At 42.8% G+C, this 12,776-nt stretch overlaps 1 protein-coding gene across 1 annotated transcript; it reads left to right on the forward strand.

The window, feature by feature from the left end:
* Positions 1 to 5,689: 5,689 nt before the first annotated feature.
* Positions 5,690 to 9,545, forward strand: LOC119291611 (pirin-like protein). The gene is made up of 8 exons (XM_037570403.1): positions 5,690 to 5,963; positions 6,872 to 7,015; positions 7,098 to 7,147; positions 7,972 to 8,010; positions 8,153 to 8,181; positions 8,275 to 8,337; positions 8,639 to 8,742; positions 8,820 to 9,545. Exons 1-8 carry the CDS (start codon positions 5,791 to 5,793, stop codon positions 9,304 to 9,306), a joined length of 1,089 nt encoding a protein of 362 aa, XP_037426300.1. The 5' UTR covers positions 5,690 to 5,790; the 3' UTR covers positions 9,307 to 9,545.
* The last annotated feature ends 3,231 nt before the right edge of the window (positions 9,546 to 12,776 follow it).

Consider the following 12,776-nt stretch of genomic DNA (forward strand, 5'->3'; position numbering starts at 1 on the left):
TTTGGCACAGTGACCAAGGCAACAAATTATAGATACATTATTACAAAATTACCTTTGTAGTTATTACTGGCAAGTTAACCAGTTAGGCTTTGAAAGAAAGAGATATAAGCTATCAGAGGAGAGATATTTTTCTTCTTTTTCTATAAAGAGAGATACAGACAATCGGAAGAAAGATACTTTCATTTTTTCTACAGGGATAAAAAAAGGATTACGAGAAATTCGAAGAAATGCATCTTATATTATGGAATTTTATCCAAAAAAAACAAATACATCTTTTATATAAATAAATGGAGGGAGTATTTAGTAAGGATACATCCTGTTACAAGAAATGTTATTTAAGAAACTATACTTAGCTAGCTCATCAGCCACACAATTAGCTTCTCGTGATTTGGTCAGTTAAAAATGACTATCTGGCTAGACTTGGTCGCGGAAGAGTGGAAACAAATTAAAATTTGGAGAACGACCGATTCTAGGCATGATACATACATAGTCCCTAGTTTCTCGGCCACATTAAGATGTTTAAACTAGCTTGCTGCGACTGCACACTTATGAAAAGCAGAAGGTCCCTGTACACACCAAACCGGTTTGCTTGCAGTTTCTTTGTAAATAAAACCGGGTTGCTTCCGAGATGGATCGAGCTGGCTGCAGTGCACAATTTCTTGTGCACACCAGAACCGGTTAGCTTGTAGTTTCTCTTAAAATAAAACCGGGTTGCTTCAAAGATCGATCAAGCTGCACACTTTGATAGAGGGCTCGTTCGTCTTAGCTCTTCTTACTTTGATTTTTTTTCCTTGAGCCGCTTCTCCTTTTGACTCATTAACCATGGCTAGTTGAATATGATATTATTGACTTGACTTAATTTTCTCAAACTTTTACGTAGAGAACACGTAGGGCTCTCCGATGGCACATATATTTCCACAACAATTAGAACTCGATCAGTTGCCCCCATCCCAGCAAAGGATTGGATTCCACCATCTAGAGATAACATAATGGAACATATACTAGCTTCCATGTGTTTACATACATCATAAAATAAGAGTAAAAAAATAATAAAAAAAGGTTCACGCTGTCGCCTAGCTCTAACAGCCAAAACAGTGGAAAGATGGGCAATAAAAATGGCTTATAATTACATTAGTGCAACAATAACTCGATTACATAGTCATACGATGCCTATGCTTGTTGAACAGGAGGATTTTTTTAGACTAACAAGCAGGAGCTCCCCGGCTCCAAAAATCATACAATGGCTTTTAAATGTTGTTCAGAGTCAAAACGCAGGAACCTAAAGCTAACGGAACAAACTAAAAGCAGGCAATAGTTGTAACAACCAACAAATAAAGGCAAGTCGAGAGAGAACACACGCTAGCGTTGAGATCTAGAAACTTGCACTTTGCTTCATATTGCTCGCATCTTCACGCTTGAACTTCAAAGGAGGCACGCCTAGCCTTCAGAGGCAGGGCATCACATGACTATGGAGACCAGCAGATCTACAGCTGGGACACATGGCTCATGATCAGGGTTATACCCTTGGAAGGCTTCATCTCCGACCAAAACACTTCATCACCTCCTGGGAAGGTCCGATTGGATGCTGGAGAAGTGGAGGCAAAATCAGGTGAAAGAATGTTCAGCCTGCACAGATCAATAGGGGTTTTCTCAGGAATTCTTCTGAGAGGAGGTGGAGAAGTTCTCCAACCTCTACCTGCATTGATCTGATGAGAGAACCATCCAATATCTGACTGTTCTCGGAATATTTCATCAAACATGTTTGATAGCAAGCCACTGTACATTTTTAAATATCATGGAATTCCTAATTCTTTAGATATTCCACATAATGAGAGAACAAAACAGTGTTTAGAGCATAATTATTACATACTAATATAATTTTTTTGCGAGGAAAACTTTCGATTTATTCATCAACTGTCAAGATAGTACAAATAACACAAGAAGTAAAAAATACATCCATATCTGTAGATCACTTAGCGACGACTACAAACACCGACAGAGCTACTCCATATTAATTGTTGCTGAGTTAGTACGACTTTGTACTAAATCAATGACGGTTAATATGGAAATGGAGGGAGTATGAAAATAAAATAAGATCCAACCCGGACTCCAAAAAGATAGCAAAATATTTCTGTCCACCGCACACAGTCAAGCAGGAGATGGTGGATGGATTCATATTCAATTCAAAAGACACATTCTGAAGGTCTAATAATATGGATTTTCCTTAAGTTGTCTCTAGTCACGAGTTAAAGAAAACTAATGAGCTTAAGAGTCCGAGAGATACTCATGAGCGCTGGCATAAGTGCTTTTGCCCAGGTGAAAAGCGACTTTAGTTGTGGCTAGATTTGGTCAAAAACTTCACGGAAAAGCAGAAACATAAATTGAGAAGGACCAATCCAAGGCATGGTAATATCATACACAATCCCTACGTTCTTATAACAAGTTTCTTTTTTACAAACTTTATTTAAACTAGGTTGCATCTACTGCGCACGTTTGAAAGTCGAGCGAGAGAGGAAGCAGAGGACGTTCCTATACACACCAGAACCGGTTTGCATCCAGTTTCCTTTTACTAAACAAAAACCTTCTTTTTCTATTGGATCGAGCTGGATGCATTGCATTGCATTGCACATTTTGGTACTAGAGCGGGTGCGCGCGAATCAGTGTATCAGATTTAATTAACCCAGTTTCCTATAAACTTTAAACTACGTTGCTTTCTCTCGCAAGATGACTAGAGAAAACCTTTCTCCCCTCGATCTTCACCAGCGAGCCCGTGGATTTGCCTCCCCTCCTCACGCCGCTCCGGTGGCCGGTAGCGGGGAAGGAATTTCTGGTGCCTCGAATCCAGCTAGTAGATAGGTAGGGTTTTAATCCTCGTAGGGGCGGCGTTTGGATGGATGATGGCGCTTCTTCTTCAAGTCAGTCTTCCGGGCTCCGATCCTCCCAACGTTCGTCCGTCGAAATGGATTAGAGAGAGCTCCGACATAGATTCGAGGTTAGGGTTTCTCATCGTGCTTTCGCAACAACGATATTCAGTGTCAGGTTCTTCGGATCGATTTAAGAATTCAACAGCGACAACTGCGGCTCCAGGGCGCTGGTCCTTAGGGGCACGTGCACGAAGACTTCCCGGCTGTTATCGACAAGGCTTCGTCGATGACCAAAACGCTTCATCGCCCCTGGGAAGGCCTGATTGGATGCTGGAGAAGAGGAGACGAGATCAGGTGAAAGAATGTTCAGCCTGGACAGATCGATAGCTAGAGAGTTCCTCGGGAGGTCTGACAGTTAGGTGGAGAAGTTCTCTAACCTCCGTCTGCATTGATCCGATGACAAACAAAAGCTAGCTACAAAAAAAAATCCAACCCGAGCTCCAAAAGAATAGCCCAATATTTATGGGCACCACAGAGTCAAGCATGAGATGGTGGATGGATTCATGTCATTGCAAAAGACACATTCCGAAGGTCTAATAATAATATGCCTTTTTCTTAAGTTGTCTCTAGTCACGAGTTGTTTTTAACTTAAAAAACTATTGAGCTTAAAAGTCCAGGAGGCACTCATGAGATGGAACACGTACTTTTTCTGAGGTGAAAAGCGACTGTAGCTAGATTTGGTCAAAAACTTGACACAAAAGCAGGAACAAAAACTGAGAAGGACCGATCCAAGGCATGTGATAATGTCATACACAATCCCTACGTTCTTATAATAAGTTTCGTTTTTGTACAGTTTTTGTTTAAACTGCTTGCTTTGACTGCGCACGTTTGAAAGTCGGGCGAGCGAGAGAGGAAGAAAGAGGATGTTTTTTGTGTACACACCGGAAGCGGTTTGCATCACTCTCTCAAGAAGAAATAAAACGGTTTGCATCCAGTTTCCTTTTAAACAAAAACCGGTTTGGTTCCAACGAAGATGGATGGATCGAGCTGGATGCGCGCGAATCAGAGTATCAGATTTAATTAACGCAGTTTACTACTCCCTCTGTTCACTTATATAAGACGTTTTAGCAAATTCAGACAGTGTACTAAACAGTTTAAACCCAGCTGTCTGAAACGCCTTATAAAAACGAACGGAGGGAGTAGTATAAACTTAAACTAGGTTGCTTCGACTGCGCACGCACGTATGAAAAGCGGAGCCAGACATCGAGGAAGAAGCAAAGCACGTTCCCGCACACACCCGAACCGGCTCGCTTCCGGTTTCCTTTTAAACAAAACCGGCTTGACCCCAGCCAAGATGGATCGATCGAGCTCGGAAGAGACTAGAGAGAGGGTGGCGCGAATCAGGAGAGAATCAGACCACTGAGACCAGCCAGCGGATCAAGACAGGGGAGCGGTTCACACCAGGAGCAGCAGGTGTGTGTGTGTGTCACTATAGCCGCGATCGATAGCCGATAGGGTAGCAAGTGCGTGCACGCACACACACACACGTCTCCGGCACGCAACCCTCCTCCTCCCGCCGCCGCTGCGCTCCGGGGCCCACGGGTAAATAGATGCGCGCGGTGAGTGCGTGCATGGGGACGCGGGTCTCGTCGTAACGGCCGTGACAGGCACAGCGTTCCCACTAGTACAGACGGGGCGCCGGGATGCGACAAGGCACGCGCCGGTGGGGGCCCACCCGCCAAGCTTGGAGCGTTCACACCTCTTTTTTTAAGACACAATATACACAAGGTTATACTCGTCCCCTATGAACACACGCACGCACGCCTTATACCTATGAGGATGCCCACCTATAAGCATCGTTGAATGAATGACTCGGCATAGCATTTTGAGACTCATGAAGTCACCACAGACGTCTCTTAGTCGACGAAAACATCGTCTCCTACTGAACAAACATCGCCGAAAAATCTGAATAAAATCTGAACAAATATTTGTCTTTCTAGACATTTCAAATGACTACTACATACGGATGTATGTAGACATATTTTAGAGTGTAGATTCACTCATTTTGCTCCATATGTAGTCACTTGTTGAAATGCCTAGAAAGACAAGTATTTAGGAACGGAGGGAGTAGAAATTTGCGAGCACCACTGTTATGTATATATGACTTAGACTACCCATAGTGGAAGTAACATAGGTGCTAACATCACACATCTCTAGGCAAAACAGATGATGTGGCGAGTAATTAATAAGAAAAGAGAGACATGTGGTAACATGACTAGTTACTGTAACGTCACACATACCAGACAAGACGAGTCCACAACCTAATAAATAAAGTGGTAACATAGCTAGTTAATGTAACATCATATATGCATGATAAAATGAGTCTACAACCTAATAAATAAAATTTTTACATGACACCACGCATATGTTACTCCCCACTATAAAGGTAGTAACATATAGACTAGTAACATATGCATGTTACTTGTCTAAATTACTGCCCATTGTGACTAGTCTTAAACCTTGATGGGTGGGTATACCATCTTTATGCTAACCGTCTAATTGGTTGGATGAAGCGTTCACACCTGGCCGTGCCTGTGATTGGTAGGGAGCGACTCCCGAACGGAGGGAGGGAGTAGTGCGTGCCCTGCTTCGTACATGCAACGCAACCGAACGCAGCAGCAGCGACAGCGGCGGCGTTCCCACTTGACGCCTTCCTTCCTGCGTTCGTGCGTGCGTGGGCGCTCCACTTGTTAAAATTTAAGCGGCGCCGGCGCGCTCGCGGCCGCGGGTATATATACACGCCGCCGTGGGAGCACAGACTCGCTCACACCAAACATATAGCTCATCAGCTAGCCAAGGCCTGCAACTGCAAGCTCCGGCTGTCTGTCACGTACGTACATACTTGTATACATACACGCCGCCAGCCATGTCTGCCGCCGCCTGCGTCTCCTTCTGCCCCTCCCCCGCGTCCTCTCGCCACGGCGCCGGGCCGATCGTCGACGTCGTCGGGCTGCCGCCGGCTGTGGAGGAGGCGGAGGAGCGCGGCGCCGAGAGGGACCTCCTGGAGTTCGGCGCCGACGGGATGATCAGCGCCAGCAGGTAAACACACACCGCATGGATGCATAGCAACAGCAAGCATGTATATTGACTTGATGCATACATTTCTTTCGACAAGATCTTGATACAGTACCTTAAATGTTGATAGAGATTAATTTGTTTTGTGATCGATGTGCACTATGCCACTCCTTGTGAACCGGTCTGTTATTTCCTTCAAAACCGAGGCAGAAGCTTTGTCTCGCCTCATTGATTAACAAGAGTTATTAACATTAGATACAAAAATAAAAAAAACAGTCCTAGGAACCAACTAGCTAGCCTACTCTAGCAGCATCAAGGACCTTCTCAAGTGCTCCGTACCACTCAGCCCCTTATTATTAAGCGCGAGCCTCGGTTTTTATCCTACTAGCTAGTGATTACATTTTTTCTGCGGGTAGCTAGTGATTATATATTAACCATGGCAAAAACATTTCTAAAAACATGTTCACCATGTACGATAAAAAAAGGGGTTTATGTATTTGTAGATTATTTTCAAAAGGGAACCTGTACAAAGCTTGACGAACTTTATACTCTTTTCGAAAGTCAACCTCTATTGAGTTTGATCAATATAATTAGGACATGGTGAACATGTTTTTTTTTATCGTCGTACTATTTTTTGTGTGTCAATGATAATATTTTCCTCGACAAACGTGGTCAAACTTATTATGACTATATTGGAAAAAGGTATATGCACTGTATTCCCAAACGGAAGGAATATAATTATAGTATACTTTACATTCTAAATGTTATCCCAACCTATATAGCTACCTTTTAACATCCGATTAATCTATGACATACTGGTTTTTGATCTTTTGCAATAATTAAGGAGGATATCGGCGCATGTGATGCATGCAGATTATATTCTCCATGTGATGCATATTCCACTTTCTAACCTCTCCTTGTGTGCGTGGCAGTGACAGTGACGAAGATGCTGCTGCTGCTGAGATCGATGACGAGGAGGAGCACTCGGTGAGGAGGCCACGGGCGGTGGTTCAGAAGTTCATGTGCGAACGCAAGGCTGTCGGCGACGGCTTCGTTCTCCGGAGGAGCATTGGCAGGTGATCAATCACATCATGCACCCTATCATCCATTTATATTGCCTAACAAGTTGCTCAATTCAAACTGTGTTACTTCTTGCAGGCCTGAGTTGCAGAGCTTGGATCCTTTCATCTCCCTGGACGAGTTTGAATGTACGTATGCACGATGATCATCCAAACAGGAATCTTCAGTTGTCCATTTCAGCGATCAGCTCTAGCATCTTAATTGAGAAATTGGATATTTTGCCACGCCTTACTTTTCCATTTGATAATTTGCGCCCCCCTCCCCCCAGGCTGCCAGGTGGGCCCGGGGCCACTGGTCATTGGAACAACTCTGGGGCAAATCCCCCCATCTTAATTTACCTTTTCATCCAGTTAATTAAGATACTCAAGGTCCCATTTCACTCGCCAGAAAAAAGGACTCCCCATCAATTAAAACGGGATACTTTCCGCAAAAATTAAATACTAAAAGGGGACACATTTTGAAAGTGGTTGCATACAGGTTATAAAATCCAAGATGGTCTGGACCATACGAGAGTAACCAATCACATCACCAACATCAAATTTTATTAATGGAGTTTCGTAAACTTCACTACTCCTAGTGGAACAACTATGGGCGCTCCTCCAAATAATCTAAATGAACGTGATACACAACCACATAGCCGGGAGAAACTGTCAGGTCACATCCCTAATCACCTGCCATGGTCGGCAGGTCTGGTCACCCCTACCACGGGTATCCGGACCGTCACTCTCATAATTCATATCTAGTCTATCAGTTTCATCTAGTCTATTTTGACTACCCCGAGATGCTTATATTGTAAGGCTTGAGTTAATGGTGTCCAACTTAAACACCTAATCCATCGCTAAATACGTACAATGTTCAACTATAGGCTAACTAAATAAAATCATACGTATTTGATTGTTCGTATACTAAATTGGTCAACTTACAATTAATTCATACCTACCTTCTTTTCCAGTTTCTCGTCCAGCTGGCTTTTCCGATCATCCACACCGAGGTTTGTAATTTATTTACCATTCTTGTACATACTGATGGACCATAGAATTTCTATGACACCCATTGCATGGATAAGCTAGTTTCATGTATTAAAGAATTATTATGGTCTGACTGTGTTTCTTTTTTCTATGGTGCCCCTTCAGGATTCGAGAATGTTACCTACATGCTTGAGGTAAAAAGTCCGTATAATTCTCATTATTCTTGCCAATGAAAAGAACAACATCCGTTGAATTAAGACTTATGCGGAAAATTTCGTCATTTTCAGGGAGGCTTGAGTTACCATGACTTTTCAGGCCACAAGGGCACGATCAACACCGGGGATGTTCAGGTTTGGTCTCTCTTCAAACTCAGCAATTATACCAAGTGTCATTGTCAAGATAGCACTGTTGTGCATGTTCATAGTTTGAAAGCTAAAAATTGAGCATATATATGAGCGTTGAACGGGTGCAGATGAGTCTGGGCTCAGAATTAGATTTTTTTTGTTTTTTTAGTACTTTTTTGGAATTTATTGTTCACCGGGTGCAGATGAGTCCGGGCTCATAATTGGATATTCATGTTAAACGCAATTACCTTCCATGGCATGGTCTTATATATGCTGATATTAACAAGGAAGGAAACACTTGTAACAGTGGATGACGGCCGGGCGTGGTGTGGTGCACGCAGAGATGCCGGGCGGTGAGGGGGTGCAGAGGGGCCTCAACCTCTGGCTCAACCTCTCCTCAAAGGACAAGATGTATGCATCGATCCACCTCAAATTTTGCAAATATTTGCTGAACGCAATAATAACAAATGTTGGTTCTACGTGTACAGGGTGGCGCCGAGGTACCAGGACCTGAGGAGCCACGACGTCCCCACGGCGGAGAAGGACGGCGTGTCCATCAAGGTCATCGCCGGCGAGGCCCTGGGCGCGCGCTCGCCGATCCAGACGCGCACCCCGGCCATGTGGCTCGACGTCACCATGCGGCCCGGCGCGCGCCTGCGCCAGCCCGTCCCGGCCGGCTGGAGCGCGTGCGCCTACGTCCTCGACGGCGAGGCCAGCTTCGGCCAGCCAGGGGACGAGGCGGCCGGCGCGCACCAGTGCGTCGTGTTCGGCGGCGACGGCGATGGCGTGGACGTGCGGAGCGACAGCGCGACGACGCGTTTCTTGTTGCTGGCGGCGCGGCCGCACGGCGAGGCGGTGGCGCTGGACGGGCCCTTCGTGATGAACACGAGCGAGGAGGCGCAACAGGCCAGGGAGGACTACCTGAACCGCCGCAACGGCTTCGAGATGGCCGCCGGCTGGACCTCTAGCCAGTGACCACAGTCGTGCATTCACAGACATTGGTGGGCCAACGAGAGAAGAAGGTGCCATGGCAGTCGACGGCACAACGGGGCTGCATTGAATGTATATTTTTTTCCTGCCTAGTGAATTAGTGATCGGGCTAGCTCAAAATCCAATCCAAAGGCCCACGGGGTTATTTGTTCTAGTCAAGTTATAAGTGTTCTTTATGGCGAAAGAAAAATATAAGTATTGAATGACAGTCACATTTTTAAAAATAATATTCAAAATATTTTAAAACTATCTAAATTTCTAAAAACATCCCCATGCTTTCAAATATGTTGAAGCATCTCTGACAAAAAAACATGTACTACCTCTGTACCAAAATAATATAAGACGTTTTGGTGGGCTAAACTAGCCTACAAAAGCGCCTTATATTTTGATACCGAGGGAGTACATTTTATAAGATTTCTCATCTAATTTTGAATTATTCATACATTTTTTTTCTAAAAAAGGTTCATATTTAAAAACAAAAGAACCCACAAAAACAGGAGTAAACCAAGAGAATCAAATGAAAATTGAAAAAAAACCCTTAGCAATACAACACTTGGCAGCTAACTTGGATCTCTGGCTCATAGATACTCCCTATGTGGTTCCTCGACTGTTTGAGGTGGGTGCTTTTATGTCTCACTTTTTTCCATTTTTGCAACTTTAAGAAATGTTATAAAAATATATTTAGAATTTTTTTCACAAAAATGACCAATATCTATTTTAAAAAGTGTTCACTCTACTTAAAAAATGATCACGCATTTTTAGTAAAATGTGCACTTGAAAAAATGTTCGTACATTTATAAAAATGTTTGTACCATTCAACAAAAGTGTTCACACGTTCCAAAGGGTATTCATGGCATTTAAAAAATCATAAAACTGTAGAAATTTGTGAAAAATGTGTGTGACCTATTAAAACATGTGTAAAGTTTAAAAATAAAATCACAACACTTGCAAAATGTTCACACACTGATAACGCTTTCCATGAAAATATAAATATTTGTTTGCAATTGTTTTTTAAATGCTCACAGCATATATAAAATAATGTTTGTGAGTAAACTCGGCCAGATTAAAAAAATTCATGCATCTGAAAAAAATGGAGAAAGGAAAGAAGAAGAAGGAAGAAAATAAATATATATATATATAAACAAAGAATAGAGACAGAAAAGAATAAACCTACCAAGACAATGGATAGAAGCTTTCCAAAACTGGAGCCAGATAGGGGTGCATTGAGGAGTCCTCCTAACACGCTTGCTTTTATGTAGCACCCCTCGATGATCTTAGTACCATCTTTCTTGCAAGCCACACTGGTACCGAGCTTTCTTTAAAAGCTTTTATGTTCCTAGTGTAGTCAGTGCAAAATTAACTCGCTTGTATCCCATTTCAAATTCATTTTCGGTGAAGTAAATTGTAATTCAAGATCAAGAAAAGCAAATGAGTTCCATGGAATAATTTTAAATTGTCACATTTTATCCCTAATAAAAGTTACTTCGTATACAAATTCAATTTGCTCGCAACAGGCAAGTACTTCTTTAAGGATGGCAATTTTATCCATGGGTATGGGTATCCGCGGATATCATACCTGCATGGGCAGGGTATGGGCACAATTTTATACCCATGGATAGTACCTGTACCCTACCCGTTAAGTCATGGGTAGGGCACGGGTATAATTTTGTACCAATGGGTATACCCATACCCTATCCGTTTATACTGATATGTGGACTTTACCCGTGGAGGTCCAACATATGCGCAAGGGTCGGTAGTGGCAAAGGGGTTGCATGACCCAACTACTCGCATAATTAAGCCTCACACCATCACACAAAAAACCGACTCCATGAGAGAAAAAAGCCATTTTGCTTAGCGCTTTGTTCTGTCGATGCCACTAACGTTTGAGCCAAGTCGTCGTCCTCAAGGGCCCAAATATATCTTGCCATCGTACAATTTACCAGGGACTGCCTCCAGGACTACGGTGCTCCACATAGGCCACAAAAACTATCATTTGCCATGTGTCAGTGAGCTCTAATATCCTCCGTAGGTAGGGAATGCTTCAATAATCTCCATAGAAACATGCGGATTTTTCCCCGGGACCGGTGTCTTCCATAGTGTTTTGCACACCCCTTCTTAGATGAATTTGATGACCCTGGAGTACTTTATATTTTGAGTGAGCACATGTGAGTTCAGCTAGCTACGATCTCAGATCTGTTAAATTATAGATAGCCTTTGCCCATATAAGACAATATATTCTGGTTAATCTCTAAGGTCTATGTAGGTGCATGGCAAGTGGTGGAAGTTTAGGAGAGCCCCTATTGAGCGTCTTCAGCGCCACTTCCTCCAACTGGCGCTCACTACAAGGCTTAGTGGGCTGCATCTAAACAGTCCACCCGCTCGCTACTGTTTGAGGATTGGTTAACTGATAAAAGAATCTTCCACAAAAACTGATAAAAAATACAAAAGAAGGTAGAACATGTTTTGAGTCAATTTGACTCTTGACTTTTGGAAAAACCGGTCAACCATTGAATTGACAATATTGCATAAAAACACAAAAAAAATCAAATATAAAAAAATCAAAAGAAATCTTGAATTAAAAATAATCATATATTTGAAATATAGTTCACAAATGAAAAGTTCATGAATTGGAAAAAAGTTTCATCAAATGCTGAAAAACATTCATCGAATTTGAAAAAAAAACATCAAATTTGGAAAAAAAAATCACAAATCTGAAAAAGTTCATCAAAATAGAAAAAAGTTCATCAAAATTGGAAAAATGTCATACAATTTGAACAAAAGTTCATCAAATTTGAAACAAAATTCCATCAATTCTGAAACAATGTTCATAAACTTTGAAACAAAGTTCACAACTATGAAAAAAAGTTCATGAACTTTTAAAAAAGTTCACGATTTCGAAAAAAGGTTCATAAATTTTTTTAAGTTCACAAACTTGCAAAATGTTCATCAATTTTAGAAAGATAACCGAAGTTGAAAAAGGGATGTGCTATGTGTCGGCCAACGGATTTTTCTAAAAGATCCGTCGGCTCGCAAGTCGTCAGATCTGGCGCATCGAGCGACCGAGCAACTTCCTCCACTTTTGCAACATAAGTCTTGTTGCAGATTTTTTTTTTTTGCAACTAAGGTCTTGTTGCAGAATGTTTTTTGCAACTGAGGTCTTGTTGCAGAATCTTTTTACAACTGAGATTATGTTGCCGAAGCGTCGCATCGCCGTACTGTCGTATTCCTGCAACATCGGTGATGTTTATGCACCAATGGTGATGTTGTTGTTCTGGCCGCTTGCAGCCAAAGGCGACTCAGGTGAGTGCTGGCAGGGCTTGCAACACTAGTGCCCGCCAGCAAAAGGAGGCTGCTAGCGCATCTCCAATCACAGCATCAATGTCTCCCGTCGGCCATGGCGGCAGCACTAGCGGTTCATGTGGAGCGGCCTGCTTGTAGCGACGGTAGTGGGAGCG

The sequence above is a fragment of the Triticum dicoccoides genome, chromosome 1A, assembly GCF_002162155.2.
Source record: "Triticum dicoccoides isolate Atlit2015 ecotype Zavitan chromosome 1A, WEW_v2.0, whole genome shotgun sequence".
Lineage (NCBI taxonomy): Eukaryota > Viridiplantae > Streptophyta > Magnoliopsida > Poales > Poaceae > Triticum > Triticum dicoccoides.

Excerpts from the sequence above, each read along its gene's own strand:
- LOC119291611 (XM_037570403.1), top strand. The coding sequence starts at position 5,791 with ATGTCTGCCGCCGCCTGCGTCTCCTTCTGCCCCTCCCCCGCGTCCTCT. Across the intron at positions 7,016-7,097 it reads CTCCGGAGGAGCATTGGCAG|GCCTGAGTTGCAGAGCTTGG; the intron begins GTGATCAATCAC and ends TACTTCTTGCAG. Across the intron at positions 7,148-7,971 it reads CTCCCTGGACGAGTTTGAAT|TTTCTCGTCCAGCTGGCTTT; the intron begins GTACGTATGCAC and ends CTTCTTTTCCAG.